Here is a 16,668-nt window from a genome sequence, read left to right as displayed (position 1 = left end):
CCAAAAATATAACATAGGTGTTGTGAACGTTAAATATCGCGGCAGTACCTTTTTGTAAACTTTACGTCGTTCCCGGCAAATTTGACAGTTGCCGATTCAATGTTACGAAATTCCGCCAACATGTGGCGTTCGAAAAACATCTTTGTTTTCTAGCTTATTATGAATCTTACATTTCTTTAGTTACTTGTATTTACATGCTTTATATTGTTGAATCGGTGTTGAGACTTATGACATCGTGCTTGTTTTCTTTATAATTCATATTTATTTACGCACTGACAGTTATTTACATGATAAACCTAGACCGGCAAGGGACTATATTCTTACACGCAAGGATAAGGCTTGCTGAGAACTATAACTAGAGGCTCTAAAGAGCCTGTGTCGCTCACCTTGGTATATGTGAATATTAAACAAAGGACGCAGATAGATTCATGAAAAATTGTGTTTTGGTGATGGTGAAGTGTTTGTACATCTTACTTTACTGAACATTCTTGCTGCTTACAATTATCTTTATCTATAATGAACTTGGCCAAGTAGTTTCAGTGGAAAATGTTAGTAAAAATTTACAAATTTTATGAAAATTTTAAAAAATTGACTATAAAGGACAATAACTCCTTAGGGGGTCAATTGACCATTTCAGTCACGTTGACTTATTTGTAAATCTTACTTTTCTGAACATTATTGCTGTTTACAGATTATCTCTATCTATAATAGTATTCAAGATAATAACAAAAAACAGCAAAATTTCCTTAAAATTACCAATTCAGGGGCAGCAACCTAACAACCAGTTGTCCAATTCTTCTGAAAATTTTAGAGCAGATAGATCTGGACTTGATAAACAATTTTTTCCACTGTCAGATTTGCTCTAAATGCTTTGGTTTTTAAGTTATAAGCCCAAAACTGCATTTTACCCCTATGTTCTATTTTTAGCCATGGCGGCCATCTTGGTTGGTTGGCTGGGTCACTGGACACAATTTTTAAACTAGATACCCCAATGATGATTGTGGCCAAGTTTGCTTTTATTTGGCCCAGTAGTTTCAGAGGAGAAGATTTTTGTAAAATATAACTAAGATTTACGAAAAAAATGGTTAAAAATTGACTATAAAGGACAATAACTCCTAAAGGGGTCAACTGACCATTTTGGACCTGTTGACTTATTTGTAAATCTTACTTTGCTAAACATTTTTTCTATTTACAGTTTATCTCTATCTATAATAATATTCAAGAAAATAACCAAAAATAGCAAAAATTTCCTTAAAATTACCAATTCAGGGGCAGCAACCTAACAAAGGGTTGTCCGATTCATCTGAAAATTTCAGGGCAGATAGATCTTGACCTGATTAACAATTTTACCACATGTCAGATTTGCTCTAAATGCTTTGGTTTTTGAGTTATAAGCCAAAAACTGCATTTTACCCCTATGTTCTATTTTTAGCCATGGCGGCCATCTTGGTTGGTTGGCCGGGTCACCGAACACAATTTTTAAACTAGATACCCCAATGATGATTGTGGCCAAGTTTGCTTTTATTTGGCCCAGTAGTTTCAGAGGAGAAGATTTTTGTAAAATATAACTAAGATTTACGAAAAAAATGGTTAAAAATTGACTATAAAGGACAATAACTCCTAAAGGGGTCAACTGACCATTTTGAACCTGTTGACTTATTTGTAAATCTTACTTTGCTAAACATTTTTTCTATTTACAGTTTATCTCTATCTATAATAATATTCAAGAAAATAACCAAAAATAGCAAAAATTTCCTTAAAATTACCAATTCAGGGGCAGCAACCTAACAAAGGGTTGTCCGATTCATCTGAAAATTTCAGGACAGTTAGATCTTGACCTAATAAACAACTTTCATCATGTCAGATTTGCTCTAATTGCTTTGGTTTTTGAGTTATAAGCCAAAAACTGCATTTTACCCCTATGTTCTATTTTTAGCCATGGCGGCCATCTTGGTTTGTTGTGCGGGTCACCGGACACAATTTTTAAACTAAATACCCTAATTATGATTTTGGCCATATTTGGTTAAATTTGGCCCAGTAGTTTCAGAGGAGAAGATTTTTGTAAAAGATAACTAAGATTTACGAAAAATGGTTAAAAATTGACTATAAAGGGCAATAACTCCTAAAGGGGTCAACTGACCATTTTGGACCTGTTGACTTATTTGTAAATCTTACTTTGTTTAACATTTTTTCTATTTACAGTTTATCTCTATCTATAATAATATTCAAGATAATAACCAAAAACAGCAAAAATTTTCTTAAAATTACCAATTCAGGGGCAGCAACCTAACAACGGGTTGTCTGATTCATCTGAAAATTTCAGGGCAGTTAGATCTTGACCTGATAAACAATTTTACCCCATGTCAGATTTGCTCTAAATGCTTTGGTTTTTGAGTTATAAGCCAAAAACTGCATTTTACCCCCATGTTCTATTTTTAGCCATGGCGGCCATCTTGGTTGGTTGGCGGGGTCAACGAACACAATTTTTAAACTAGATACCCCAATGATGATTGTAACCAAGTTTGGTTGAAATTAGCCCAGTAGTTTCAGAGGAGAAGATTTTTGTAAAAGTTAACGACGGACGACGACGACGACGGACGACGGACGACGGACGACGGACGACGGACGCCGGACGCCGGACGCCAAGTGATGAGAAAAGCTCACTTGGCCCTTCGGGCCAGGTGAGCTAAAAACCGGACTTTTCTTATAACGAAACAAATTTGAACCGAGCTTGAAAGAATCCAAGAGGTAACACGCATACCCGAAAAACACTTTCAAACGTTTTAACATATTGTATTTCATTTACCTGTATTTATTAGCTCACCTGGCCCGAAGGGCCAAGTGAGCTTTAACAATCACTTTGCGTCCGGCGTCCGGCGTTGTCGTCGTCCATCGTCCGTCGTCTTCCGTCGTCGTTAACTTACAAAAATCTTCTCCTCTGACACTGCTGGGCCAAATTAAACCAAACTTGGCCACAATCATCATTGGGGTATCTAGTTTAAAAAATGTGTGGCGTGACCCCGCCTACCTACCAAGATGGCCGCCATGGCTAAAAATAGAACATAGGGGTAAAATGCAGGTTTTGGCTTATAACTCAAAAACCAAAGCATTTAGAGCAAATCTGACATGGGGTTAAATTGTTTATCAGGTCAAGATCTATCTGCCCTTAAATTTTCAGATGAATCAGACAACCCGTTGTTGGGTTGCTGCCCCTGAATATGTAATTTTAAGGAAATTTTGCTGTTTTTGGTTATCTTGAATATTATTATAGATAAAGATAAACTGTAAACAGCAATAATGTTCAGCAAAGTAAGATTTACAAATAAGTCAACATGACCGAAATCGTCAGTTGACCCCTTTAGGAGTTATTGCCCTTTATAGTCAATTTTTAACCATTTTTCGTAAATCTTAGTAATCTATTACAAAAATCTTCTCCTCTGAAACTACATGGCCAAATTAATCCAAACTTGGCCACAATCATCTTTGGGGTATTTAGTTAAAAAATTTTGTGGCGTGACCCGGCCAACCAACCAAGATGGCTGCCATGGCTAAAAATAGAACATAAAGGGGAAATGTAGATTTTGGCTTATATCTCTGACACCAAAGCATTTAGAGCAAATCTGTGACAGGATAAATTGTTTATTAGGTCAAGATCTATCTGCCCTGAAATTTTCAGATAAATCGGACAACTGGTTGTTGGGTTGCTGCCCCTGAATCAGCAATTTTAAGGAAATTTTGCTGTTTTTGGTTTTTATCTTGAATATTATTATAGATAGATATAAACTGTAAACAGCAATAATGTTCAGCCAAGTAAGATTTACAAATAAGTCATCATGACCAAAATGGTCAGTTGACCCCTTTAGGAGTTATTGCCCTTTATATTCAATTTTTAACCATTTTTCGTAAATCTTAGTTATCTTTTACAAAAATCTTCTCCTCTGAAACTACTGGGCCAAATTAAACCAAACTTGGCCACAATCATCTTTGGGGTATATAGTTTAAAAATTGTGTCCGGTGACTCGGCCATCAAATGAAGATGGCTGCCACGGATAAAAATAGAACATAGGGGTAAAATGCAGTTTTTGGCTTAGGGAGTTATAATAACTCAAAAAACGAAGCATTTAGAGCAAATCTGACGTGGGGTTAAATTGTTTATCAGGTCAACATCTATCTGCCCTAAAATTTTCAGATGAATCGGACAACCCATTGTTGGGTTGCTGCCCCTGAATCAACAATTTTAAGGAAATTTTGCTGTTTTTGGTTATTATCTTGAATATTATTATAGAAAGAGATAAACTGCAAACACCAATAACGTTCAGCAAAGTAAGATTTATAAATAAGTCAACATGACCGAAATGGTCAGTTGACCCCTTTAGGAGTTATTGCCCTTTATATTCAATTTTTAACCAATTTTTGTAAATCTTAGTTATCTTTTACAAAAATCTTCTCCTCTGAAACAACTGGGCCAAATTAAACCAAACATGGCCACAATCATCATTGGGATATATAGTTTAAAAATGTGTCCGGTGACTCGGCCATCAAATGAAGATGGCTGCCACGGCTAAAAATAGAACATAGGGGTAAAATGCAGTTTTTGGCTTATAACTCAAAAACCGAAGCATTTAGAGCAAATCTGACTGGGGTAAAATTGTGTATTAGGTGAAGATCTATCTGCCCTGAAATTTTCAGATGAATCGGACAACCCATTGTTGAGTTACTGCCCCTGAATCAGCAATTTTAAGGAAATTTTGCTGTTTTTGGTTATTATCTTGAATATTATTATAGAAAGAGATAAACTGCAAACAGCAATAATGTTCAACAAAGTAAGATTTACAAATAAGTCAACATGACCGAAATGGTCAATTGACCCCCTTAGGAGTTATTGTCCTTTAAAGTTAATTTTTAACAATTTTCATAAAATTTGTAAATTTTTATTAACATTTTCCAAAGAAACTACTGGGCCAAGTTCATTATAGATAGAGATAATTGTAAGCAGCAAGAATGTTTAGTAAAGTAAGATCTACAAACACATCACCATCACCAAAACACAATTTTGTCATGAATCCATCTGCTTCCTTTGTTTAATATTCACATAGAACAAGATGAGCGACACAGGCTCTTTAGAGCCTCTAGTTATTATTGATAATAATAATCTCTGATACTTTTAAAAGTTGTTTAGTCATTATTTAATATCCAGAAACCAAAGATATTGTTTTTAAATTAAAGATTGGCAACAATCTTTACAATAGGTATGAAAATACAACTGCAGATGTTGACTTGTGTTTTGAAAGCTTGAGCTGTTAAAGCAAAACTAGTCCTGGCCAAAATTATGAGTGTGAATCAAATCTTATCTTAACCGGCAGGGAGCGACAGGGATTCAGAGATGAAGGAAGATGAGCATTCAAAAGAACTATGACAGCAGAAAAGCAGAATACCACCATCTGTAAGTAATAATCATAGAGAGAAAATTTAAATGCCAAAAATGTCCTGCAAGTAAAATCGGAGTTATTGCCTTGAAATGACAATAGCCCCCCTTTCATTAGTGTTGAGCAATATTGCTTTGTTTGGCTATAAACTTGAAAAATAGGTAGAGAGAAACTTTTAACACCAAAAAGTATTAGCTAAACCTGATCTAAAAATAATTTACCATGTCCAAAATTGTAGGTCTATTCATTATGGACTTGCTCAAATGTTTATAAATTCATTTTTTACGATTTCTGAATGAAAAATTGGGAGCGTACTCTATGAATCGCATTGTCCTTTCTATTCAGACATGTATATTGAAATCTTGTGTTTCCCATGCAAAATAATAAATAAATTATGCCACTGGAAGATATAGAAAAAGGGAAAAGCCCTTTGACTTTTGGCTCAATAGTTCAAAGTTCAAGGTTACTTTTTCGCAACTCAGTTACTGTTTCTCAAAATATGGAAATACACAAATAATTGTTTATCTAAGGAAGTCTTGAGAGTTACGATTTGCTTTATTGGAACGAATCTTAACTGATTGAAAATGTATGGAAGGGAATGCAGCCTAATGGATATGAAGTTCGAAGTTGAAAGGAGTTGTTACTAAGAAAAGATTTTTTTTATTGGTTTCCAAATCATCAAGGAGCAATCATTTAACTTCAAGGGGGTTTATGTTTTTTTTTTTTGTCTGAGTCGGTTAGTTTTTTCGACGCTATCAATCAAATTATTTTTTCATAATTAGACACTTTAAGGTATGAAGAACATCAGGAGTCTTAATATCTTTTTTTTCATCTGCTTGTCCACAATATTTTTTTTCTCCATTAAATTGGGGATCAGAATATTTTTTTCAGGAAAATACTCCCCCCGCCAACACCCCCTAACACGTACACCTTTGATGTTAGATAGGTCAAATATCTTAATAATGATTTTTATAAATTTCCTGTTTACAAAACTTTTTAGAACAAACTAAGGATTTTCCTATTTCATTTATAGATTACCGTAGCCGTATTTGGCACAACTTTTTGGAATTTTGGATACTCAATGCTCTTCAACTTTGTACTTGTTTGGCTTTATAAATATTTCGATATGAGCGTCACTGATAAGTCTTATGTAGACGAAACGCGCATATGGCGTACTAAATTATAATCCTGGTACCTTTTATAACCATTATAACCACTGGGTCGATGCCACTGCTGGTGGACGTTTCGTCCCCGAGGATATCACCAGCCCAGTAGTCAACATTTCGGTGTTGACATGAATATCAATAATGTGGTCATTTTTATAAGTTTCCTGTTTACAAAACTTTGATTTTTTCGAAAAACTAAGGATTTTCTGATTCCAGGCATAGATTACCTTAGCCGTATTTGGCACAACGTTTTTGGAATTTTGGATACAGTACTCAATGCTCTTCAACTTTGTACTTGTTTGGCTTTATAAATATTTCGATATGAGCGTCACTGATGAGTCTTATGTAGACGAAACGCGCGTCTGGCGTACTAAATTATAATCCTGGTACCTTTGATAACTTACCTGTATAAGAATTATTGTTTTTGTGGAAAATGCCTAGTACATGTTTAACCCATTTCTTACTAAGGGGCTAAATTGAAGGTCACATAAAGACGGATTTAATGAGGTTAGATTATTGACTTGCAATTGGTACCCACTCGAAATTAGGCGCTTACGTTACAGACTTGTTTTCTTCTACAAAATTATTCATGAAATTGTTGCAGTCCCTACACATAACCTTTTGATACCACTAGACAATAGAACCAGACATAGCAATCCGCACTCATTTAGGCAAATACAAACATCTAAAGACAGTTATAAATATTCTTTTTATCCACGAACAATTATAAATTGGAACTATCTGCCACAACAAATAGTATCATGCAGTACAGTAGAGGGATTTAAGAGTATGATCACAGAATCTGCTCTCATCCCCATATTCTATCCCTAACTATTCTGTTATCAAATGTATATAGTTTTATCAAAATCTATTTTTTTGAATGCACATACGTTATTTTGTTTTTTCTTGATATTGTTATTTTTGATTTTTTCCTGCTAAAATGTAAATTATAAATTTTAATAGTCGACGCCCGGCGAATAATCTTCAATAATTGAAGGATCGCTAGAAACCTAAAGAAGAAGAAGAATCATACATCAGAAAATTTGAGCGTATTTTGAAAAAAATTGTACCGACCTGACTGCTTAAACGAAATATTATTAATAACTTGAAACAAAAGTAATGGTATCAGTATGTAGCCTTTTTTACGAAAATATGCATATAACGATATTGGTTAAGACTAGATGTGTTAATCCTTTATTTTTTCATTAATTTTCTGAGTCAGTCAATTTCGTAATTGTCGTGTGTGCTTTGAAATCTGCGTAAGCATGAATCATTTTCTCATAGGAAATAATTGTACGTATAAATAATTTAATTTTTACATTATGTAGCTTGTCCGGAAAGACAGCACTCTAACATGACCTACTATCTAATAGTTTGATCCTTTCATAAGATATCCGACTACTAACTAAAACCTTTGAAGTGTTTCCGTAAAATTATAATTGATAAGTGTCATCAAAAACATCGGACAGTGATACTAAAGTCGTTGGGGACATAATTGGTACATAAACATTGTCACTTTCTACAAAATCTGTATTTTTCTTCGAACTTCCAAAATTCATGGGCATGTAACACTGAGATTGTTTATTATTGTTTTGTTCTGATTCCTCCACTCCCTGACTTCTGGATGTCCTGTTAATTGGTGAAGAATAGTCACTATCTTCTTTTTGATTTTCTATTGACAGTTTCTCGTCAATATTGATATAGTTTGCTGCTGGAGAGAAATTATCTCCAATATTTTGATAATTAGGTGTTGCCTTTTTGTACGTTTTTTCTGCTCGAGAAGATTTTGTAAAATTCATATTGTCATAAGGATTTCTCTTTTTCGTAGATGCATTCATATCCTTTTTTTCAGCTGACAAATGATCGGCGCCAAATGTAAATTTTCTGCTTGTCTTATGCTGGTTTGAAGCCGTTTTGTCTTTGGAACCTATTAATTGATTTTCATAGACATGTTGAGAGCTATCAGTATTATACCTACATTGGTCCGATTCAAGAAGAAAAGTTGCTGCGGTACTGTAGCCGTCATTGTGGTCACTTGACCATTGTATTTGTGTTGTATTTGTTTTGTCATATGAATTTCCATTGTAATGAGCGCGGTTATATTTATTGGCACACACAGCTAGACATTTTGGTGAAGTACATTCTCGTACAACGTCATAAGATGGCGGTAAAATGTCTCCTGAGTCTGAGTAATTTTGTATGACACTATATTCAGAATCATCGATATATTTACATCTTGTTTCTACAGTCACATGACTGCTCTCTGCACTTTCAGAAACCTTTTTAACAGTTGTTGGTTCCAACGTGTAACTGTTGTTTTTATATGCCATGGAAAGAAAGGTTGACGTATTGCTACTTTGATTATTATCTCTGTTGTTAAGATGTGTTTCGGCTACATTTTCAATTAGACCGCTTCTATGATCACGATGATCTAATTCAGAACCACTGAGAGCACTAATATGTAGTGTTTCTACATTGTCACCGGCATATATGTCTTTGGCTCCACTGAAACTAAAAAAAAATAATGAATCTCCATTTTAATCAATCATTTTGATAATCATAAGACATAAAACAAAAAACGTTTGGTCCTTTAGCCTGTGACAATTATAAAGATATTTTACTATTTGACATTTTACATCTTCTTTGGGACTGTAACTTAATGAACTATTTAGGATATGACAAAACTGTGGCTCAATTCGTCGATCAAGTACAGACCTGGGTTATTCAACATGTTCGATTTCCTTATTTTATTAAAAGAGTGCAAGACCGTTGGATGTCCGTCCATTTGATAAGAGTTTGAATTTAACTATATCTATAAATATGTGTGTGTAAATTACTACAAGAAATGCTCAAAAGAAGATGCCTCGCTTTTTATCTTCTGAATCATGAACATCGTTGATGACCACACAGTTAGACCTCAACATATCTCGTACTTCTATTTGATAGTTGCGAAGTAGAAAAGACCTCTAGTCAAGAAGAATAGTATGACCACTACATATCTTTTTGTTGTAAAGTGCAGTATAAATTCTCTTGTAAAATTAAGCGGGAAAACAACGGTCTGATAATAAAATATACTTACTGTCGAAATATCGTTATTGTAATGACAGCAATCAACAATAATCCAAATATGCATCCACCAATTAATGTCGCTATGGTTACTAGAATAAATGCAAACATTGATAATTATAAAATCTATGTATCATGCCGATTTATTTGGGAACATGCCATTTGATAAATCTTTTTTATCACAAACATCATCGAATAATAACTAATCTTTCAGACTTCGTCCCTCTCCCCCTCAACCTAAAAAAGTCTGTGAAAACAATAAAGATAACAAAGTAGCGTTTTCTTTTGATCTATTTTGCACGTAGTTTTTACATTTTACAATTTTTACAGAGCCAGGTAAGCTGTCACTAGTTATACAAGTATCGATTATCAGGTTGTCTGAATGTTGATATTGTAATTTGAATATCAGCTGCGAGTCACAATATGAAGCTTTTATCGAGTGAACACATTGTGTCGAATATCAATTTGCCAAAAAGCTGATAATCGATTAATCGGGTTGTTTTTGCGTCTTTTTGAAGTGATTTTTTAGTTTCACCAGCAACCGGAAGATGACTTGAAAAGTTCGGCTCAAACTTATCAACGTCAGTTAAAACATTATGACGTCGCTGATATGTCCGGGTCAAAGTTATTTAGGCAGGGTCAATGTTTTTGGCGTCACAAAGCCGTGATATGCAATACTATAGGGCTTAGCAGAGTGATATAGACAGTGGGACACACGATAAGCTATACGTACTGGTCTCACTAGTATGACCATTGCCAATATTGGTCTGTGCTGATTCACGTGGTTCTATAGATGTCGTGTTCACCACTGAAAAAAAAAACCAAGCAAAATAAAACATGGATAATTGTCATATAATCTAAAAATTTGTTAATAAAAAAAAATCACAAAAATTCTGACCTCCGAAGAAAAGTCTAATCGTAAAGTCCCTAATCAAAGGCAAAATCAAATGACAAAACACATAAAACAAGTAAGCGTATATAAGATCAACGTATTTTTATACATAACAGAAAGAAACACAAAAGGTAACAGTATTTGCACTGTCTAAGCAACGAGTCTATAAATAAACTCGTTTAGATACCTTGATTAAGTTTTGTCTGTACTCCAGACGCGCGTTTCGTCTTTCGTCTTCAAAGGACTCATCAGTGACGCTCGAACTCAAAAAGTTAAAAATCCCAAATAAAGTACGAAGTTAAAGAGCATTGTGGACCAAAATTCCGAAAAGCTTTGCCACATACAGCTAAGGTAATTTATTCTGATCTGATTTAGAAAATCCTAAGTATTTCGATTTCGTTATGTGACCGAAAGCAATACAAACAAGAATGTGTCCAAAGTACACGGATGTCCCACTCGCACAATAATTTTCCATGTTCAATGGACAGTGAAATTGGGTAAAAAATCTAATTTGACATTAAAATTAGAAAGATCATACCATAGAGAACAAAGTAAAATCACAAAGATATACTGAACTTAGAGGAAAATCAATTCGGAAAGTCCATAATCACATGGCAAAATCAAATAACAAAACGCATCAAAAACGAATGGACAAAAACTGTCATATTCCTGACTTGGTACAGGCATTTTCAAATGTAGAAAATGGTGGATTAAACCTGGTTTTATAGCGCTAACCCTCTCACTTTGATGACAGTCTCATCAAATTTCGTTATATTTACAATGATGCGTTAACTAAACAGACACAATAAATAAAATAGTCAAAATATGGGTACAGCAGTCATCATCGTGCAACAATTTTAAAAGGAACAATTTATCAAAACACAATAACATCAATTTACAAACACATTCATTTATTTGTCTGTCTGACGTCAGTCACATAGATTTGTCGTTCAATGTACATACAAACAATTTTAAAATTTACATAGGCAATGTTAGCATACAGTGTTAAAAAATCAAAAGTATGTAAGAATAAATTCAGAAATAGACCGAGATTTAAAATAGTCCAAAAGTTATAAATAATTCATAAGAATCCACAAATAGTTAATTCCACTACGCGATTGAATGATTTTGACGTTTGTGGTTTAACGTATTTTGTAATTCATAATAGAAATATATCATAATGACATAAAATAGAACAGTATCATACTGACGAGATCTTTTAAAGTACAAAGCCACGTTATAAGAACCAAAGAAATACAAAAAGTCGCATATACAAAACAGACCACCAAAAAATGAAAGACAATACAAACACATTGACGGGATGTATAAGTACCGAGCCACGTCAAACGGATATAACATAAAACAATTTACAGTAAAAGTAATATTTTTAAGATGATAAACAACATCAGTACGCAGAATCTATACATCAAGACCATCGTGTATTATTGGTGAAGTTTCAAGTTTATTGGACTTCAACTTCATCAAAAACTACCTTGACCAAATACTTTAACCTGGAACTCGCACTTTCATTTTCTATGTTTAGTAGACCGTGAAATTGGGGTCAAAAGTCTAATTTGGCTTAAAAATGAAAAAGATCATATCATATGTGTACTAAGTTTCAAGTTGATTGGACGTCAGCTTCATAAAAGAACTACCTTGACCAAAAACTTTAACCTGAAGCGGGACAGTCGGACGGACAGACGAACGGAAGGACAGACGGACGGACGGACAGACGAACGAACATACGGATGCACAGACCAGAAAACATAATGCCCCTCTACTATCGTAGGTGGGGCATAATAAAAAGTAATAAAAACTGTTACATACATAAGATATCGTCAGTGACCGACGATGGCCTTCTGTCGCTGTCTGATGTAGAGGAATGCCATCTATTAATGTCTGTCGTTGATCCGAGAGTGTCTTCAGTTGCAGTAGATAATGTTGGAGCTATGGTAAATAAAGGACAGCTTATTTAACTTTGTTTATATCTAGTTTAACTTTTGATATGAGTAAGTCCTCATTATGGAATTACTTGTAATTAAAACATATTCAGATATATCTAGACAGGAAATTTCAATGAATGAACTGTGATATAGACTAGCCTAACATTTATCTGAAAAAGCGATTACACAGAAGATTTTGGAGCACTTTGTGCTGTATTTCAATTACTCACATGTAGAAAAGACTAAACAAAGATATCAAGTTTATATGGCTTATAACGTATGACTCCAGATGCGCGTTTCGACTATATACAAAACTCCCGTGTCGATCATATCGAATCAAAAGTGTTGCTTGGCCAAATTGAAGTACATTAAAAACTTAAACAAATCCGAAAGGTTGTCCACAATACCTCAGTGATTCGAATTATTCAACATTTCACGAAATGTAAATTTAAAGGAACTGAACATTTGAATCAATGATAGTTCATATTAACAAAAGGGTGCTGACTACTGTCTGCTCATGAAACCTTTTGGACCGAAATGTCAATAACAAGATGTTATTACTACTTGATGATTTTGAAGTATTATTTGCAATGTTAGGCTGAAATCTTACTGAGCAGTTTAACTGCAAGGTATTATCCTCATTCTAGTCACATTTCGGCACACAAGCTCTCTAGAAATCCGAAGATTACATTTATTCACTTTATGCATATGATCTTGGTGATGTTGCTTTTCCGATGAAAACATATTAGCATATATGGATAATGAAACCATCTACCCTATTGTTATCAATAAGTCCTCTTACGGTAATTCGTGCAATTTGTTAACACATTTATATTCAATCATTGTGTATTGACTCCAAATCGAATAACAAAAAACCTAATACTTCTATAAATTGATTTGCCTTCAAAAGAGATCATAACACCTCACACTTATATGTGTAAAAAAACTTTTATCTGTGTAAACTCTTTTAAACTCACCCACACAACCGTATCTGATTGTAAGTACTTCATTAGAAAATGCACAAGAATCGTCATAAATTTCATCTTTCGCAGAGACTTGACACCTTGTTAGTCCGTCACATTGCTGTTGTACACTAGCTGTCACTTCATTTCGACCACAGTATATAGCTCGACCTTCATACTTAGCAAAATATATATCTAACACCATATCTCCAATGCACCATAATTCCCTTGTGCTGCCTTCTCTTATTATCATTCGTAGGCCTGAAATTTCAATATTTAAAACAATAGTATATCATCAAAACCATTCAAACTTATTCTTTCAACACAGACACATAGAGTATCGACTATATCGATATACTTTATCGCTGTTTGGACTTGTCTCATGTGTCTTCAAAAGACCAGGGGAACCTCTGTGGTGTCATATGACAAACACACAGCAATAGTTATAGTTCCCGAGAAATGTTTTTCAAATAAATATAATATTTCATTTTCTCATTATCAGGTATACAAATATCTTACGGAAGTGAGTCCCATAGCAAGCATAACCGTAAGTTTAGTAGTGTGGTACATCAGAATGATTCACATAAAGTGTTATTTGTATAGAACCATGTTTTTGCTGATATATTTGAAGATTTTATTTTCCTTTTTTTATGAACATTTGGAATGACATATTACCTGCCATGTGTATTAACATATGATATGCTATAACATCCTGACATCATTGCAAGTTCACAGAAAAACAAAACAGTTTACCAAACTGAAGAATTCTCTAGCAAGGTTTTACACCATGCCGGTGTTTGGTGCGGTTCTTTATGCTCAGTCTTATGTTTTGTATGTTTTTTTAACTGCTGTTTGTCTTTTAGCCGTTGTTTGTGTTTTGCCATGATATTTTTAGTTCATCAATTTTTAGTTTGATATTTCCTTTTGTATGTTTCGTCCCTCTCATAGCAAATTGGGTGATCGTGACAGTGTTCATGTTTCTAACATAATTAAATGGAAAATCACAGAAATACTGATCTCCGTGAATAATTCAAAGAAGAAAGACCCAAATAATTCCTGACTTGATACAGGCATTTTCTTACATAGAACATAGCGGGTTTTATAGCTAGCTAAACCTCTCATTTGTATGACAGTCGCATACAATTCCATTACATCGATTAACATTTTAGAAATTTGAAATCTTTTCCTAAACATCGTTTTTTGCTTATCAATATCAACCAGTTTTTATTATTTAACTTTCTGACATCCATAATTATTATTGACTATATCTAGATAAATACTTTATTTGTATGACGGATGATACTTGCATATAAGGGGATCTTACCATGTCAATGCACATAATCTCATTATTTTTTTTACATATGGCTTGTTTTTTGTACACTGATGAGTGTAAAAGAGGGACGAAAGATACCAAAGGGACAGTCAAACTCATAAATCTAAAACAAACTGACAACGCCATGGCTAAAAATGAGACAAACAAACAACAGCACACACGACACAACATAGAAAACTAAAGAATAAACAACACGAACACCACCAAAAAACTACGGTGATCTCAGGTGCTCCGGAAGGGTAAGCAGATCCTGCTCCACATGCGGCACCCGTCGTGTTGCTTATGTGATAACAAATCCGGTAAATAGTCTAATTTGGTAGGTCACATTCAGGAAAGGGAAGGGGATTGTAGTTACGACGTAAGGAACATATTCGATATCATTTGTGATACGGTTATTCCATAACGGTCAACCAACTCGTGATGGCGTCCGTAAAATTTACGAAGGGATGATTTCAACTTCACCATTTGGAACTCTTGGTTTAATAGCTTCCTTGTGAGCAGCAACTGTAAAAGTTTACAGATAAGTTGCGTAGTAGCAAATTTCTTGATTTAAGTTTACCAGGAACACTCAGAGCTAGATATCTGAAAGCCAATGATCTACAAGTACTTGAAAAAGGAGATGCGTTGTATAATCAAAACGAAAATGAAACGATTCGCCAAATGACTAATGAATCCATATCCGATCATATTAATCACAATGGAAACGATAAGCTTATATTCTCTAAATTCCAAAGACGTATTAAAAAACTCAAAACAGATACCAGGCCTTTAATTTTGTATGCAATCAGTCTGGTTTCGTGAACAGAAAAGTCATTAGTGACGCGCGAATTATGAAATCAAAAGGCTAAAAATAGGTACGAAGTTGAAGAGTACATATGACATTAAATTCCGAATTGTTTTGTCAAATACAACTATTGTAATCTTTTGTGATATTTTAAGGGTAGAAACTCCAAAGTCGCAAATAACATCTTGCATTGCAATACCAAAGTTGTTTATTTTGTTTTATCTTTACTTTTGTTCGAAATATCAAGGCAACTGTAGTATACCGCTGTTCGAAATTCATAAATCGATTGAGAGAAAAAACAAATTCGGGTAACAAACTAATACTGAGAGAAACACATTAAATATAAGAGGAGAAATAGGACACAAAAGAAACACATCATTAAAATGTAACACACACAGAAACGAACTATAATATAAAACAAACTTACCATTTGATGTCTTTAAAATCCACAGAAACATGAAAACAAAAGTAAAACGATGCATTGTATCCAGTAGATATAACAATAAGCGTTCTATCTGTATAAATATCTAAATCTGCAGTCACTTCATCATGTGATAAAACCTGGAGTACTTGAAGTTTGTATGACTATGTTTCATAATCTTTTCCGCAGGGTCAATAAGGACACTTGATCTTAATTATTCTTTTGTTTATGTTTCGTTATTGCCGTTATCAATAATTAGTATATAGAATGGAAGTCAGAGTTTTATATTATAATAAGATTGTGCCTTTATTATATAATGCAGATACAGTTTTTTATATTTAAAATACCATCCCAAAACTCCATGCGTCTGATAGGCTTTCTGGTTTTACTTTATCAGGAACGCTTAATATGAAAATTTCGAAAGCCAATAATGTATAAATATATGTATATATTAGGAGATATATAACAAAAGGCAGATTCTGGTCGTCTTTGGTCCATTTTGGTATTGCTGTCACAATGCCGTATAATCGTCACAATCAATATATCTTTTGTTCATGAAGATAATTATTTCAAATATAAAAGAGGGACGAAAGATATCAGAGGGACAGTCAAACTCATAAATCGAAAATAAACTGACAACGCCATGGCTAAAAATGAAAAGGACAAACAGACAAA

General features: G+C 33.9%; 1 protein-coding gene across 1 annotated transcript; it reads right to left on the bottom strand.

Moving 5' to 3' along the window:
• Positions 1-7,770: 7,770 nt before the first annotated feature.
• On the bottom strand, positions 7,771-16,144 carry LOC143046298 (uncharacterized). The gene is made up of 6 exons (XM_076219392.1): positions 16,000-16,144; positions 13,471-13,716; positions 12,378-12,497; positions 10,392-10,466; positions 9,672-9,750; positions 7,771-9,103 (listed from the first exon to the last, which is right to left on the bottom strand). Exons 1-6 carry the CDS (start codon positions 16,052-16,054, stop codon positions 8,026-8,028), a joined length of 1,653 nt encoding a protein of 550 aa, XP_076075507.1. The 5' UTR covers positions 16,055-16,144; the 3' UTR covers positions 7,771-8,025.
• Positions 16,145-16,668: the final 524 nt, after the last annotated feature.

The sequence above is a fragment of the Mytilus galloprovincialis genome, chromosome 9 (assembly GCF_965363235.1).
Source record: "Mytilus galloprovincialis chromosome 9, xbMytGall1.hap1.1, whole genome shotgun sequence".
Classification (NCBI taxonomy): domain Eukaryota; kingdom Metazoa; phylum Mollusca; class Bivalvia; order Mytilida; family Mytilidae; genus Mytilus; species Mytilus galloprovincialis.
This window is presented reverse-complemented; position numbering and strand designations above follow the sequence as displayed.